Consider the following 13325-nt stretch of genomic DNA (forward strand, 5'->3'; position numbering starts at 1 on the left):
TCCCTAAATAAATGTACAATTGTTTATTTAATCCAATTGTCCTCAAATTTTAGACATTTAACTTGTTTTCAGTATTTTTCTATTAGTATTATTATGAACATCTTTATAGACAAATTTTTGCAGATATCTATGAGTATTTCTTTGAGATAAATTCTTAGATGTTTATAGTGTCAAAATATATACACAATTTTAAGGTCTTCGCCAAGTGGTTTTCAAGAAATCTATCATTTTCAATTCTGACTGCCATATGTGAATGTGTATCCATTTCTTCGTGTCTTTATCAGAGCTGCACTTAATTAAAATTATTTTATTTATTTCATATTAAAAAAAATCTCATTTTAATTTGCATTTCCTTTATTACTAGTGAGAACAAACATTTTTCATGGATTTTGTAAAACTCCAAAATGGTCGTGTTTATATTTATTTCTATTAGGTATTTAGTTTACCGTTTAACTTTTTCTGTAAACTAGGTAATCAGATAACCAAATTTGGTGAAGATTGTACATTTATAGACTCAGCGAAATTCTGGATAAGTAGTAATGTGAGGTTCACAGCATCTGTGCAAGAGCTTTAGGATACTATGACTAAAAAGCCTTTTTCAATGACTTCCAGGTTTGTGGCTACTGTATAGAAATGAGGAAACCAAATGACTGATTTCTAGATAAGTAAGCTGTAGCTATGATGTGCTAACTTTTATAATCTTCTATATGTGTGATCAGAGTCTTGCTGTACCAGATTCACTTGGGGCATGCTCTTCTGAAATGACACTGAGATATCTGAAGTCTCAGGAGTATTTCTTTGTAGTCATAAGTGCTTTGTCTTCATAAACTAAGTCATTTTTTTAAAAGTTATACTGATTGTTGATTTTACCAGTATATCAAATATTTAGTTTGAATGTCATAATTTGGAACCAACATGCCCACAGTAAAAATATTGTATTGTTGAGATTTTTAATTTTCTTACTTTTTGTTTCTAGAAACCATCAAGTTTTATATGACAGAGATAGTGATTCAGCCATCTGAGAGAAATTTTTCCATCATACCAAGGTACAAATAGCAAATTAAGTTTATTCTGTAATTTCAAATGTAGGGAAAGATGGGTACAATTGTTTATTCCAGAATTTATTTTTATTTATACCTTTCTTTATTTGGAAAAGTTAGTTAAACCAAACCACACATTTAAAAGACTTGAGGATTTATTTATGGTTTGCTTATATAATGGTATAGACACATGTGCTCATATAAACCTAATTTTGAAAGGTTTTTATGCTTTCTATGTGCTGGATATCCAAGGCCTTAACAACCTAATCAATAAGTTTTTGAATAATTCTGGTTTTAATTTGACTTATTTAAAATTTGAAACATGAGGCAGTTTTCAAAAGACTCCTGTGTGTTTTTTTTTTAAATAGTACTTAGCCACTAAATTCATTAGTGTTTCTTTTCTTTGAATTTCTTTTGTTTGCAAACAAAAGTTAGCTATAGTATGTCTTTATTTCAGCTTATTTATTGATGTCTAAAATTATGGCAATTTGAACATAACCTTGAACTTTATCCTCCCATAAAGACTTTTATTATGTACCTCAGATATGACACATTGAGGGAATCCAAATGGAAAATATTATAGATAATACTGTCTCATGTTTGGGAGGAAATTTCTCACCTTTTTAAACTTAGTTATTCACTGTTTAATGCGTTAAAGTACAAATGGAATATTGACAGTCTAACATAGTATTTTTTATTCATTAGCAGCAATAGTTAGGTGTGGGGTAGATAATGTATTAAGGATTGGAGAATAAGATATGAGAAAACACAAATATATTAAAATATATTGAAATCCACATTAGCACAGATTGTGAGGGAATGGGTGGCATATAGAAAAGTCTGGCATGCACATGCCTCTGTCTTTTAGTTACCCTGTGGGTATTTTTGGGTCATTTTGCCATTTAGAGTTATTATGAGAAGTGCATAAGTGAAAATTGATTTCTGTTCTAACAGGTCTCAGTTTGTACAGAGCATTTTTGCCCAGTGTCTGGTGGAACTCTCCTCTGCTAGAAGCACTTTTAGATTCAGTATCCAAGGTCATGATGGCAAAGTGTACATCTTGGTAAGAAATTATTTCACCTGGCTTTTTGTAGCCTAGTAATTCAGAGTCTCAGAAATTCTTTAGTTTTTGCCATTCTTTTTTCTTAATTCTCAGGTCTTGAAAGTAATTGATCAAAAACTTGACTTTGGGTGGTGAACACACAATGCCATTTACAAATGATGTATTATAGAATTGTACACTTGAAACCTATATAATTTTATTAACTAGTGTGACCCCAATAAATTTTAATAAATAATAAAATGATAGTCCAAAAATTGAGGTTTTAATATCAATTTAATTCACAAATCAAATTCCCTTAATTTAATAACAAATGATGAAGTGCCTCTACATACTAGGTACTAGGGATTTAGAGAACAATAAAACCTGATTCCTGCTCTGTAGAAGTTCACACCACAAAATAAAGTTTTTCACTTTCAGTTTTGAATGGATTTTCTTTGTCAGTATAATACAGTTCTTTCACATTTTTTTCTATTTGATACTCGTATGTATGTTTCTTTTTGTTTGTTTATTTGTTTTGTGGTAAGAACAATTAACATGAGATCTATTCTCATCACAGATTTTAAGTACACAATACAGTATTGTTAATGATAGACACAGTATTGTATAGCAGGTCTTCAGCACTTATTCATTTTGCCCAACTGAAACTTTACACCCTTTGATTAGCAACTCCTCATTTCTCCCTCCCCCTAGTACCTGGCAACTACCATTCTACTCTCTACTTCTATGAGTTAGACTATTTTAGATTCCTTGTATAAGCGGAATCATACAGTATGTGTCCTTCTGTTTCTGGCATGTTTCACTTAACGTAATGTCGTCAAGGTACATTTACGTTAGCACATATTACAAGATTTCCTTTTTTAAGGCTTGGTAATATTCTATTGTATGTATGTGCCACATATTTATCTATTCATCCGTTGATGGACATTCAGAATGTTTCTACATCTTGGGTTTTGTAAATAATGCTGCAACAAACATTTGCAGATTGTTCATTGAGTGCAGATATATCTTTGAGATCCTCATTTCAACACTTTGATGTTTGAGAAGTAGTGCTAAGTTTTGGAAGAGAGGCTGTTGCAATTAGCAGAATCATCCTTTATGTGTATCACAAGCATCTAATGTTATTGCTTCCATTAAAAATAATGTTTTGCAGAAAAGAATTTGGGACATGTATGCAAAAAATTCAAGAATCAGGGCCCAAGTCTCTTCTCTGCCTCTCATCTCTTTTATCTCACCAGTCAACATCTTTTTATTGGAAAGGCACTGTTCCAAGTGCTCAACATAGAATAAAAATGCCTTCAAGGAACTCAAAATGTAATAGGGAAATAAGGTAGCTAAAAAGAGGGAGGGAGTTGAGATTATTATTAGGTGTGGCTTTGTCTCTGGCCATCCATTATGGCAACTCCATGCTTCTGTAATTCCAGATAATTTCCATCAAAAGCGAAATATTTTCTGACTGAAATAGGTACTAAATACACCTCATAGTCTGAAATCAGTTCTAATTTTCTTTTACTGCAAGTTTTTCAAATTAAAAATCAGTAGGAACTTTTTAAACTTACTAATACATAATTAATTTTTTTAATTTTCCTTTTTTAAAAGTAATGCATTCTTGAAACACATTCTGCTATATCATACTATTTGAAGTAAACATTAACAGTTTGATATGTGTACGTCAACATTTTTTTCCTATCTATATACATCTATACATATACAAACAGGTATCTATTTGTAAAAAAAAAAAAAAAAAATCTTGTGATTAGCATTTCTCTTGAACATGCTTCCTTCACGCTACAGTATATAATGAGAATTGTTTCTTGTTAGTATAAATATAGATCAAATTTTGATTGTATGGCTGTTAAAGATTAACAAAAATAATCTTTGCACTTATATTTTAGTACTTCTTTAGAAATGATTCTTTCTAATCTAATACAGTATTAGAATTTGTGCGTTTTAAACTCTGATAATTATCACCTTCCAAAAAAGTTGTATTAATTTATCCCTTAGAGTGGACATACACGGTGCCCCACCCAAATCCCTTTTCCTTGGCCAGAGCATCCATTTCTCAGCTGCTGAGTGTGTTGGGTTCTAATGGCTCACAGTTGTGCTCTATTCCAGAGGCTGGACCTATCTGACAGATGCTCCCTTGCCCAGAGAGTTTCTTGTCCTCCACTGTTCCTAACCCTGCCCTGGTCAGCCCACTGCAAATGATTTGACCCTGACGTACAAAAAGCTGAGGTCTCCTGTCTCAAAGTGAGACAAACTGTAGGTGTGATTTCTGCTCCAGAGTTCTATGTGGGATCAGGCCGTGGATTCCCAGCTGAGCTCACATCCCTGCCTAACTCCTTCCTCTGCCTCATCCTGTTTCCCTTACTCCCTTTCTCTTGAGAATATTCCCCGAATGAATCACATACATCCAGAACCCAAGCACTCTTCTACCAGAAGTGTGTAGGAATACCCATCCAAACTCTTCTTCTGAACTGTGTGTTTTCAATCTTTTTGTGTTTGCCAATCTGATAAGTGAAAAAGGGTGACACTCAAATTTTGCATTTCCTTATTAGTATTTATATGAACATTTTTATATCTTTAACATTTATTTCTTGTGTTAATTCTGTTCATATTCTTTACCTGTATTTCTATTGGGCTGGATTTATTTTTCCTCATTGATTTCTAGAAGTGTTATATAGTATAAATAATAACTTTGTTATATATATATTAAATATTTCCTCCTAGTTTGTTGCTTCTTTTTTTTTTTTTTTTTTACAGTTGCTCTACCAAGGTTATACTTTTAAAATCTTACCCTCCTTAAAAATTATGTACATGATTCTCTTATTTTTTTTTTCTGGTATTTTTATAGTTTTGGTTTTCTTAAGTGGTGATATGAGATATGGATAGTGTGGTGATATCCTTATACTTGGATTTTTCTCTCCATATCTTTAGCTATGGCTTTTAAACTCAGACAGTTTGGTGATTGAATCTTTGGGAAGTTCCAAAAATATCAAAAAGTTTTCCCTATTGGAAGACATATCGAAGGCTGATTCCAGTTCTGCTTTGAATGCTGTCAAAGTCCTCTACCAGCCATGCATCAAAAGCAGGAATGAAGAGTAAGTTGTACTTTTGTCTTCTCGTTCTACATTATGTTTTAGTTTCTGTTGGCATGTTGGTGTTAAGAAATTAATGAACTAAATGATACTGTACTATTCTACTTGAAGCTTCTAGGAGTCACACTGCTAAATGTTATGCTTTCAAAGTAAATTGAATTATGACAGATGATTCATGCTAATGTGCAGAAAGCTTGCTTTTACTGAAAACAATTGGTCTTTTTCTTGTAATCTCAGCTGTCTGTACATATGGCTGCAGTACTAAATCAGGCTTCAACAACTATGAAAATTTACTGATAAGCACTTTCCAGGCATTCCACAGTAAACAAAACACAGTCCCTGCCTCTTCAGATTGTCATTCTAGTAGGGGGAAGGCAGATTATAAACAAGACAAAAAAAATCAAAGACTAATATGGTTTTTACCGTGATCCCATTTAAAGGCTTCTAGCTCATTTAAACCTAATGACACCCCTGTGGGGTAGGTGTCATTATCAACCCCATTTAGAGAAAAGGACAATAAGACACCATTACTCTAGTGAAATATGAAGCTAGGTGAGGTAGTTTGGGAGAGTAGGATGGGTGTAGGAGGTTATCGTTCTATACTGAAAAGTCAAAGAAAGTTCCTCAGATAAGATGATATTTAATTGGAAAACTTGAAGGAAGTGAGAGAGAGTGAGCCATATCTGAAGAAAGAGCATTCTCGGCAGAGGAAACAAAAAGTGTTCTTATTTCAACAAATTGGAAGTCTGTACTTGTCCTGTACTCTCAAATGGGTTCGATCAAATTTGTATTAAGAACAGAAAGATCCCAGTCTTCTTCTGGGAAGTAACAAGTAAAATTTTTAAAATTATTGCTTGTCTTTTCTTTTTTAAATTATGCAAGCAGAATAAATCATTAAATATTCAGAGACAAACATAAAATAAAATATGGAAGTTCTCCATCATTTCTCTCTCCAGAAGTAAAAAGTATCTTGTATATTCTCCACTTTTTTATTGTTTTGCATTTTAATATAATTTGAATGTGTATTTTTTATACTGAAAAAGAAAAAAAAAAAAAGCGCTGTCTGTTGGAGATTCCATGTCAGTGCTCGGCTTTTTATGCATGTACTGTAAATTTACCATTTTTCTATTGATAGATATTGGGGTTGTTGCTTTTTTGGTACCGTAATTAGTATTGCACTGTGTGTTGTACATTGTTTTGCGATTGTGTATACTATTTTTGTAAGAAGGATTTCTAGAAGTAGAACTGCTGAGTCAAAGGGTATGACATTTAACATTTTGATAGGTAATATCAAATTGTTTTTGCAAAAAGGCATTACAAATTTATATTCCCATCTGAAGTTTCTGTAAATGCCCATTTCTCTGCATCCTCACCTAAACTGCTATTTAGATTTTTGCCCATCTGATGTGAGTACAAATGCAATAGATTCACTTGACTATCCTTGTGTTTTACCAAGGCATAATCAGAGATTATGGCTTATGTGTTTGATACTTTGGGGACTTTGTCGAGGTAGTGTGTGTGTAGTGTGTGTGTGTGTGTGTGTGTGCGCGCGCGCGCGCGCGCGTGTGCGTGTGCGTGTGTTCTAATACATAGTCAGTTTTTAAGCTGTTCATTGGTTATAGTCTCTATTGACTATATGTTTGTGTACCATTACATATTTATATTTATAAAGTCAAGTTTATTAAAACCTTTTATATTCATCTTTTATGTGAGATGTAGATTTATGAGAAGGTATGTTAAATATCACAGTATGGTTATACAAAAGTCATTTTCTTCTGGTTTTGATATCACTTTTTGTATTATACATTTTGAAGCTCTGTTATTAGGTACATTAAGATTTGTAGCATGACAACTTGATGAATTGCATATTTTATCAAGAGATTTAGCTCTCTTTTCATTTGATGATATTTTCCTTTAATTCTAATTTGCTTGATGTTAATATGGCTATATTTTGACAGTCTATTTTAATAGTGAATTTAATTCAATTCACATTTATTGTGATTATTGATATAGTTGTACTTAGTCTGCTCTTTTACATTGGTTGCCCTCCTTGTGTCATTTCTTTTTTTTTGGCGATTTCAAAGTAAAAATTATCTATTTCAAAATGATTTTTAGTGGTTGACCTGCAATTTTTAACCTACATACTTACACTTATTTTTTTTACAATCAATATCTAGATTTAATTAATATCCATACTCTTCAGCAGAACAAGAAAAGACTCTTGAGGTTTCACATTTCTCATATTACTCCCTCCCTCACATGCTGTCTCCCTATGTTGAGATCATTTGTGATTCTGATAATGGTGGCAGTTTCTTCTTTAAAAGGTATCAAACCAAAGCTCTACCCCATTTGCTTACCTCTTACTTATACTCATGCATCATGACCATAAATATTTTTATATTTTTATTGTATAAGTCTATTTCCATGAAAATGTTTAAGGGTTGTTTCATGTTTTAAATATACTTACAAATAATATTTTATTGCTTGTATCTTTTTGCTGTTTATTTTTTTCACTCAATATTCTTGGTTTCCTTTTTGATTTGAAGAAGGATTCTCTTTAATAATATTTTTAAACTTTGACTATAGTCAGTTCTTAAATGTCTGAAAATGTCTTATACCTATTTTATCTCTGAAAACCTTTAAGATTTCCTCTTATCTACTTTTTAAGGTTTCATACAGATGTATCTAAACATAAATGTTTATTCAAAATTTTCTCTGTCATAATCTGTTCTTGTCTTACAGATGCAATATTCTCTCAACATCTGTGAGAATAATAATTATACTTAAAGTCTTTTGTTTTCTCTAGTAACTTTTTCCTGGGTGTTAATACCTCTTTTCAAAAAGAGATATTGTGTTTGATACTGCATGATGTTGCTTTTCCTAAATGTTTGATGATTTCACTAGAATCTTCCTAGGCTAAGAGGTAAACTCCTTATGAGTCATAACCTTGTCTGTCTACTTCTAGATGAGTTCTTGCAGAAGTACTCAAAAAAATACAATTTATGTTTACATTTAACAAAACATTTGTTAAATGAATGGTACATGGTTTTCTGCTTATCTTTGTATTTAATAATTACTGTTCATCTATTAGGAATTGTGGATCCTTGTTACCATAGACTGTCTTTATAGGTTAGTGAAAAACACTCAGAGGATATACTAGTCTGGCTAGGCCAGTTTGCCTTTTAACAACTTTTGGCTATTAAGAAAAAGGAAGTGGTGGTAGATTCAGTTATGGTGATGAACCTTGTATGCATTATTATGAAGAATCCTTATACTGCCTTTCTTGAGGAGTGTTACAAGGATCAGTGTACCTCTCCCATTTTTTCATTAATTCCTAACAAGTATACATGACATCAGAAACATAATGACTATTGTGGATTTGGTTAGTAGATTTTTTTTTAACTCAATATGTCTCGGAGACAAGTCGACGTACAATAAATGAGTTCGATTATTTCAGTTTGCCTGTTTTATGTAACTACTTTTGTTGTGCTTTTTCTCCTGCTCCTGTTTGACTCTCTGTCCCGCAAAGGTGGGAAGGGAACTACTCCAAGTTGTGTAAGCATTCTGTGAGTTATTTACTTTTGTCTCTTAAGGACATTAGTTTCTTTCTTTTTGAGCATGACTGAGCAAACTGTAGACTCACTAGCATATTTTTGGCACATGGGGTGGTGCATTAACTATTTTAATCCAATTGGCTAGAATTTTTTCTAGTGGAAGTATGGATTCCCAGATGGCAGTCTAAAAGAGGAAAATAGCAAATGTGACTATGGTTTTATTTCCTTGAGCACACACAAAAAAGTGACAGGTAATATTTTTAGAATGTTCTTTCTTTCTAGCAATAGACACACATGTCTCTTAACATTTTGAGGTCTGTTTTTTTAGACCTCAATTATCCTACAACTCATATTCTTTAGTTTGCATATCAGAGTTTAGGTACTAAATATTAACTTTTTAGCTTTGGACTCTAAGTTAACTCTGCAGTTTAATTTTGCTAATTCATCAGTTTACCTGTGGCCTCACATTCTCTAGACATTTTTTGGCTGTCACAACCAAAGAGGTGTTTAACGGCATCTAGTAGGGATGCTCTTAAACATGATAAATGCATCAGAGAGCCCTACAACAAAGAGTTATCCAGCCCCAAATGCTAATAATGTCAAAGTGGAGAAACCCTGTTCTAGATTATCTCCTAAAATCAAGCCATGTCTATATTTTCCCTTGAGATGTCAAAGCCCACGATTTTCTTGAAATTGTATTTAGGCTTGCAAATAAGAGAAATTTTACTGTGACATGAGCCAAAATCTCTATAATCTTACATGTTAACTTTATTAGAATAAGCAGAATAACTGATAAAATATAATATAAATGTTTATTGTTACACTTTTCTCTTTCTATTAGAGAAACATGAAGAATCGATTTATTTTTATTAAATGATGATGAATTTCATAGGTATCAAATCCTTTGTTCTAATATTTTACGAGAAAAGAACTTAAGGGAATGTAATCATTAAATGTAAATAAGTGTTGTTGTTTTTTTTCTCTTAACCTAAATTGAATTCTCTTCATTATGTAAGTTACATGAGTCCTAGTATTATTACTGGTTGTTCTTTCCACCTTTTTCTAAAGATATCCAATTTAGGAATCTGGAGAATTTGAACTGAAAAGAACTATTCTATGTTCTACTATTAATAGCATTTTCTTGTAAAATATATTGAGAGAGGAAATGTTGAAGGTATGTTAAATTCACCTCTAGTTTTAGTGGGATTTAGAGATTAAATTTCGTAAACTAACTAGGTTTATCTCTGTTGATATGTATTGGTAAATATTGCTTCTAAAATAGAAGTGTTATTTTTGCCTTAAGGTTTAATCATTATTACTTTTTCTAATGAAATAAAAACAAATATGTACATCTCATATGCATAAAATAGTATTAATGGTTGCTCTTATTTATAAAGTAGCATTTTTTTTATTCCTTTATTTCAGCAGGAAATTTGAAATTCTGTTTATTTTTTTATTGTGGTAAAAAAACATATAACAAAATTTACTATCTTTACCATTTTTAAGTCTGCAATTCAATAAAGTTAAATATATACACATCATTGTAAGAGATTTACAGAACTTTGTCATCTTGCAGATCTGAAATTCTAAGCTCATTAAACAAACTCTTCTTTTCCCTCCTTCCCTAGCTGCTCTTAACCACTATTCTATTTTTTGTTTTTAAAAATTTGGCTACGTTTGTTTGCTAGGATTAACAAAATACCACAGGCAAAATAGCTTAAACATTGACAGAAATTTATTTTCTCACAGTTCTGGAGGCTAGACGTCTAAGATCAAGGTGCTCTCAGGATTGATTTCTAGTAAGGCCTCTCTTCCTAACTTGTAGATGGCCACCTTTTTGCTGTGGCCTCACATGGTTTCTTCTCTTTGCTCATGGAAAGAAAGAGAGAGAGAAAGATCCCTTGTGTCTCTTCCTCTTCTGATAAAGACAGCAGTCTTATCAAATTAGGCTTCCATTCTTATGACCTCATGTAACTTAAGTACTTCATTAAGGGCCCTGTCTTCAAATACAGTCACATTGGGGGTTAGAGCCCTACCTCTATTCATATTTAACATATGAATTTTGGAAGGACATAATTCAGTTCATAACATTGACTCTTTTAGATACATCATATAAGTAGAATAATATAGTCTTTGTCTTTTTTGTGACAGGCTTATTTTGCTTAGCATAATGTCATCAAGGTTTATCCATGTTGTACCATGTAACAAGTTTGCCTTCCTTTTTAAGGCTGAATACAATTGATTGTGTGTGTGTGTGTGTGTGTGTGTGTGTGTGTGTGTGTATCACTTTTTCTTTATCCATTCATCTCTTAATGGGCATTTGGTTTGCTTCCACCTCTTGGGTATTATGAATAGTGCTGCTATAAACTTGGATGTACAAATATCTTTTTGAGACCCTATATCAATTATTTTGAATATATATCCAGAAATGAGATTTCTGGGTCATATGGTAGTTCTATTTTTAATTATTTGGGGCACTATCACACTCTTCCATGGTGATTACAGCATTTTATAACCCTAACAACATCCTTGTCCACATCCTTGATAACACTTGTTATTTTCTGCTTTTTCGATAATAGCCATATGGGTGTGAGGTGATATCTCATTGTGGTTTTCATTTGTATTTCTCTGATGATTAGTGATATTGGGCGTCTTTTCATATACTTGTTGGCCATTTTATATCTTGTTTGGAGAAATGTCTGTTTAAGTCCTTTGCCCATTTTTTAATTGGGTTATTTGATTTTTTTTCTTGTTGAATTGCAGTTCTTTATATATTCTGATATTAACCCTTTATCAGACATATGACCTGCATATATTTTTTTCTTCTTCTGTAGGTTGCCTTTTCACTCTGTTGATTGTCTTTTGACCACAGAAATTGTTAAGCTCGATGTAGTTCCACTTGTCTGTTTTTACTTTTGTTGCCTGTGTTTTTGGTATCATATCCAAGAAATTATTGCCAAACTCTGCTTAATTTTGATGCTTTGTACCTAATGTGGGAAAGGCTATCATCGCCTGAAGTACTTTGGAATTAAAATTAGGTGATGAGATTTAGAGGAATTTGTTCTTTTGATTGATAAAAACATAAAACAAACCAAATGTTAATTTATGCTAATTTTATATCCAGTAGAATATCAAGACTTGTTGTTCGATAATTGCATAATTTGCTAAAACACTTAATGTAACTTATTTGGATGGTATGTGTATATGTTGGTAGAATGAATGAATGAATATGCAGATGCATGAGTGAAATGGTAAATGTCAGCAATCCCTTAACACTTTCATAAGCCTTCTCGTGTAAGTGTCTTCTACTTCCCCACATCAGGGTCACATTGTCAATGCACTCCAATTAGGGACATTTGCTTTGCAGAGTACAATAAACTTAAATTTCAGATATGAATATCCAAATATTATATTATGTAAGTGAAGAACTGAGGAGCAATAAGAGAAATACGTACAGTCAGTTTGTTAGTTGGTGATAGAGCCAGAAATAGAGCCAGGTTGTCATGATTCCAAATTCAGTGCTTTTTTACCATGTAGTCCCTCAACATAAAATTTTAGGAGATCAGAAAATGTCACTATGAATGCATATTCTTCCTCAAGAGCAATTTCCCTAGAGTTTAGAATGTGTCAGCATTTTGATTATTCCCCAAAATATACTGCTTAGTATATACTATATTCAGTGAATATTTATGCATCTTAATATGTAACATCAGTAATAGAAACTTCTAATTTATGGTATGTTGATATCTGATCTGATCAGAATTTAAGGATGTAAATGTGATTTTTTTCAGAAGTCTGTTGCGTGATCTTCTCAGAACAGGCATCCATTGAAAAGAACTTAATCTAAAAATATAGGAAAGTAATCCGATACCTCTGGGAAAGTATAAATGCTTCCTTGGAAAGTACTTTTCATGCATTTGTCTGCTAGTACCATATTATTACCAAGACTTATGTATCTAGAAACCATTCTTCATTATGAAGGAAGTTGACGACACACTTTGGTTTTTAATTGGTAAAAATCCTTCCTTTGAGTGGAATGTAGAATACAATAGCCTAAATTTAAACTTATTTTATTTGGAATTCCTAAACTATGTATGAATTCACTTATAACCATTAAAGAAGATACAGGAAATAAGATCATGGCATTTAATGAAAGTGAAATTTTTCCCTTTAGATTTTAGTCAAAGCAGGTTTCCTGTGAAAAGTAATTCATCTCTTGGGATTACTTTCTTGGAGAGAATCTAGGTTCCTTCCTCTAATAAAGGAATGTGAGACAGGTATAGTTATGACCTGTGAGAGTAAAAAGGAGCAGGTGACAGGGATCGGATAAAAAAGAAAGGGGAATGTATATATGAAATAGTTTCATCATTTTTTTGTGTTTTCTGATCATTTGTTAGGTATTTTTATGAGTTAGACTTGAAGTTGTTGTCTTAACCTTTTACATCACAAGGGTTTGGGTTTTTTGTTTCTTTCCTCTTTTTTATTACCTCCTACTTGACTTAGTATTATATGTAATTCCAAAGCAGAAGAACAAAGATATCTGCCATAAAGAAACTTATAGTAAAGTTAAGGC

At 32.2% G+C, this 13325-nt stretch overlaps 1 protein-coding gene across 2 annotated transcripts in view; it reads left to right on the top strand.

Moving 5' to 3' along the window:
* Positions 1-13325, top strand: part of UBE3D (ubiquitin protein ligase E3D) — a 147273-nt gene that overhangs the window by 41493 nt on the left and 92455 nt on the right. For both annotated transcript variants that reach the window (XM_011364893.2, XM_023533438.1), the window contains exons 6-8: positions 977-1046; positions 1995-2103; positions 5038-5201. In XM_011364893.2, coding sequence (XP_011363195.2) covers positions 977-1046; positions 1995-2103; positions 5038-5201 — 343 coding nt within the window. The remainder of the gene's footprint in view (positions 1-976; positions 1047-1994; positions 2104-5037; positions 5202-13325) is intronic.

Source organism: Pteropus vampyrus, unplaced genomic scaffold (genome assembly GCF_000151845.1).
Source record: "Pteropus vampyrus isolate Shadow unplaced genomic scaffold, Pvam_2.0 Scaffold102, whole genome shotgun sequence".
Taxonomy (NCBI): Eukaryota; Metazoa; Chordata; class Mammalia; order Chiroptera; family Pteropodidae; genus Pteropus; species Pteropus vampyrus.